The sequence below is a fragment of the Hippocampus comes genome, unplaced genomic scaffold (assembly GCF_001891065.2).
Source record: "Hippocampus comes isolate QL1 unplaced genomic scaffold, H_comes_QL1_v1.1 scaffold12, whole genome shotgun sequence".
Lineage (NCBI taxonomy): Eukaryota > Metazoa > Chordata > Actinopteri > Syngnathiformes > Syngnathidae > Hippocampus > Hippocampus comes.
Window position 1 is genome coordinate 409308 of NW_017805478.1, and position 4041 is coordinate 413348.

The following is a 4041-nucleotide window of genomic DNA, read 5'->3' on the forward strand; positions in this document are numbered from 1 at the left end:
ACATGGAGCCAAGCACAGCACTGACATTAATCCCTTCGCACATGAAGACCCTTCAGATGAACAAAAAGGGGGAAAAAAAAAAAGAATAAAAACAAATGATAAAAAATACATCACACATTTCAAGAAAGCTCTTTGAAGAACTCGGCATGTAGGCATGTAACCGCTATCCGTGCGTTTTACGTTCAGAGTAGTAATCGAGACCCCCGATCTAAGAAATTTGGAATTCAGCCAACTGGAGCCATCAATCCACTAGAATGAGGTCATGACAAGGCACTATGATGAACATAAAGTGCTTTTTGTAAAGAGGAGAGGTTAGAAAAATACACGGGACAAAGGTTCGAGTCGGATCTTTTCGACTGAGCCCTTGCGTTGACACACAAACAATCAGCGGATGATATTCTTCTTGTCACAATTGATTTAATTCCGGTCATGGGAAACTTCAATCTGGGGTGTTGGCTACTCACAGTAGTTTTGCGGACAAAACTCAATTTGGCTCATAAAAGGACATTTTTATCTGTTCAATGCATGACGGAAGAAATGTAGGGGAACACTCAATTAAAAGGGACGGACGGAGACTACTTGCATGAACGAAAGCAGCCACGCCGCAAGAAGAACTATTCGGAACAATATGACAAATTAAAACAACAGATAAACCAACCCCGAGACAAGTTTGGGACGGTGAACAGCTTAACGCCGGGCTAGATAACGAAGGTTCTCCACTCCCTGCGAAGTCTCCAAGGTAATTCAATTGTTTCCTTTTCCATCCATTCATGAGCGGAGCTGGCAAGGGCCAATATTCTATCTGTGGCGTTGCGATAAGTGAGGGCGCTAAAAGTAATAACATAGGAAAAGCAATTACCAGCCCACAGCCACTCCGATTCAAGGAACGTTCCGGCGATTGGCTTCAAAGGCCCACATTTGGGAGGCAAACGATGCACGCAGGTGATTAGGAAACACTTTCTTCGATGCTTGTTTGCGTGGATGCGGATTCGTTTATGTCACATATGTAGAACATGGCAGTGTTGCAAGGCAAAACTAAAAGCGCATGGAATATCTCCATTTGCAGCGGTCAACCCTTGGACGGAATGCACACATGCACGATCGGGTTGCTGAAAGGTTCCCTGCAGGGTGACAACAGAGACACAGTGAAACGGAGAAACATCCGTCGCACCTTCCCAGAAGGCATGACCTTCCCCCTGACGAGCGGCCGCCTGACACTTCTTGACTTCCCAAACCTTTTTCTTCAGTCACAGATGTTGGTCTTTTGTTAATTGGGGGAGAAAGGACAACCGGAGACCACGTTTTGTTTGGATGATTAGCAAGAGATGAATCAGCAAGTTGCCTGTTTTCCAAAGCCTTGACAAAGCCCTCTGGAACCGATTCGAAGTAAGTCAGGACAAAACAAATCAAGTCGACGGTTTTTCCAAGCTTTAGCTGACCGCGCCTACAGGTCGGAAAAATGACTTTTTTTTTTTTCTCACGCGAAGGGTGCCATTTTCTTTTTTCCAGGAATTTGCAGTCCCCAAATCAATTGCGCGGAATCGATTGTTGCTTCATCGCCACTTGAAGGAATTGAGGCAGAATGGATTTGGCTGAAAAAGGAACAGCATGACATCAGCATAGCCTCCTTCCGCTCAGCACAACACTGAATTTGAAAGAGGAGTTCAGAACATTCAAAGAGATGATCTCATCCCGTTTTCAAATGACATAGAAAAAAAGTCCGCCCGAAATAAAAGGTACGGAATGGTGATGAAATTAAGCCGAGGGGGTCAGGTTGCCTTGGATCACGAAGTGCTTCCTCCCACCCCCCCGCAACCCTTTGTACCCTCAAAGCCCTCCGCTGGACACCGCTGCCCAGCATGGTGAATTCAACGCAAGAGACATTAACGATCCGAAAAAAAAAAAAAAACCCATAGGAGCCCAAAGTTTGTCTCCAACAGGACCGTCACCGCATTTCAAATCCATCCTCCGGTGGTGCAGATTTGGGGAGGAAACCTTTGAACCGTCTCCGGAACAGTTGGTTGGGGGACGAAATAAGAGTTCCGCATCACAGAACTCAAGCGCCGCAAAGGCTGGACGCAAACACAAACAAACTCATGGAAAGCACAGCAAATCATGACTAATGTCTTGTGTGCCGTAAGGTTGACTTGTTTGTTAGCTCCGGTCGCGGCGAGTTCAAGTCTCGAGCACAAAATTCCCTCTGGGGTTTTGGCAGCGAGGAGAGAGGTCACAGATTTGCTTCCTGCGTTACTTTCTCTTGGAATGCACTTTTCCTGGCGCAAAACATTTCCTCAAGATGTGGTAAGAAGTTAGCCGGTCACACACACAAAAAAAAAAAAAAAAAAGAAGCATTTTGTTGTTGAAGGTTGCTGCGTTGTTTCTTTTATAGGAGCGTATTTTCCGACTGGGTTGTTTCCTGACTGCTTTTCAGTGGAGACGATTAATTTTGTCTTGCCCTCTTGCTCAAGGAAGTAAAGGGAGCGGGGGTGGGGGGGGTGTCCTCGAAGATGGGGCACACCTTTCCTCCCTTGACTGGAAGATTGATGCAGAAGAGGTGTGGAAAGTATGGAATGGGCAAACGGAAATGGAAGTGGTATGGCGCATGGAAAGAAAGGAAGCAGGGTAAGGAGTTGAAGAAATGATGCAAGGACATGAACACAAGAAAGAAAAGAAAAGAGGAAGCATTAGAGGTTATTTTCTCAAACGGTACATCCGAAAGATTACACGTCGGAGAATTGGCCTGAGGTTGGTGCCGGTAGTGGTGCTTTTTGCCCTTTTTTTTTTGTTATTTTTATTATTATTATTTTTTGCGGTTCCACGTCGCACCGAACGACAGCGGGGGCGGGCTTTCTTACCTTGAGGTGAAGTTGTCGCTATACGGCGGTGCACACTGTGCTGACTGTGAACTCGCTCTCGTTGGCCATGATGTCGGTCGGCTGAATGTTGCGATCGTACATGGGGTTCTCGAAGGTGGCCCGTCCGTTGGTGTTCTCGTGGCCCACGTAGCCATTGAAAGGGACGTTGGGTCTTCTTCTGGGAGACGGCCATGCCGGGGGAACAATCCAATTAGCAAACCAGAGCAAACCGTTTCCAAAACACACTTTGAAATTGGACTTGAAGGATTTTCACATCCTTTCCACTTTTATCTTCATTTCCAGCGAAATGAAGGACGTCTCTCCCGGTGTAGAAGAAGTAAAGCGCAAAAGCGTACCTGTGTTTGTAGAGGTACAGGGCAAAGCCGGCGATGATCATGGCGATAAAAGGCACTAGGATGGCTGCTGCCACTGAACTACTGTTGGAGGCAAAGTTGTAGGCTGTGTTGTCTCTGCTGGGATCCAAACTCTCTGCAAGAAAGCCAGAACATCGTCTCATTGACTCCCATTCAACCGGCTGCGGTTTTACAGAAAGCCAAACGCGCAACGGAGATTTTCCTCCCAAAACGTGGCCGATAACTACAGTGAAAAATTCCCGGACCATCAGCCAAAGGAATACGCCGATTGTTATGGTTGCAGGGGCGCTGCCGGCAACGTCTCATTTTCATAATAGGTTGAGCAGACAAGTGACCTTTCAAAGTTTAGCCCGCTGCTTTACTTTAATTTCGCCCCCCTCGCGGGAACATCAAAAGCCATTGTTGTAAAAACCACTCTTAGTTACAGGCGTGCCCCACTCGGAAGGCATTTTCTAATTTAGAAAGGCGTGTGCGTGCATGTGTGCGCGCGCGCGCCCGCGCGGCAACGCCAACCAACCTGTTTGCAAGAACAGCCACTTTCCAAAATAAAGCCCCAATAAAAACAGATGATAGTTGAGAAGGAATTCAATCAGTGGCTTACGTTGTACGTGCCAATCATCCCTTTTGCCGCGCAAGTGTGGACACGCACGCCCGTGGGAGGCGTGTCATTTGTCCGCCGTTGATTTCCAACAAACTGTGCGGCTTTCAACCGAGACGTGCAATCATATCAGCTTGAATGCAAACACGCAAGTGTGCTAGCAGATGACCGCTCTTCGGTGGTATGAATAGCAAGTTGATTGCTGTGGCGGCCG

General features: G+C 47.2%; 1 protein-coding gene across 1 annotated transcript in view; it reads right to left on the bottom strand.

Moving 5' to 3' along the window:
• Positions 1 to 1805: 1805 nt before the first annotated feature.
• csmd2 (CUB and Sushi multiple domains 2) overlaps positions 1806 to 4041 on the bottom strand; it is a 117952-nt gene continuing 115716 nt past the window's right edge. The window contains exons 70-72 of the mRNA XM_019875580.1: positions 3212 to 3344; positions 2856 to 3033; positions 1806 to 2532 (exon numbers count right to left, since the gene is read on the bottom strand). Coding sequence (XP_019731139.1) covers positions 2874 to 3033; positions 3212 to 3344 — 293 coding nt within the window. The 3' untranslated portion in view covers positions 1806 to 2532; positions 2856 to 2873. The remainder of the gene's footprint in view (positions 2533 to 2855; positions 3034 to 3211; positions 3345 to 4041) is intronic.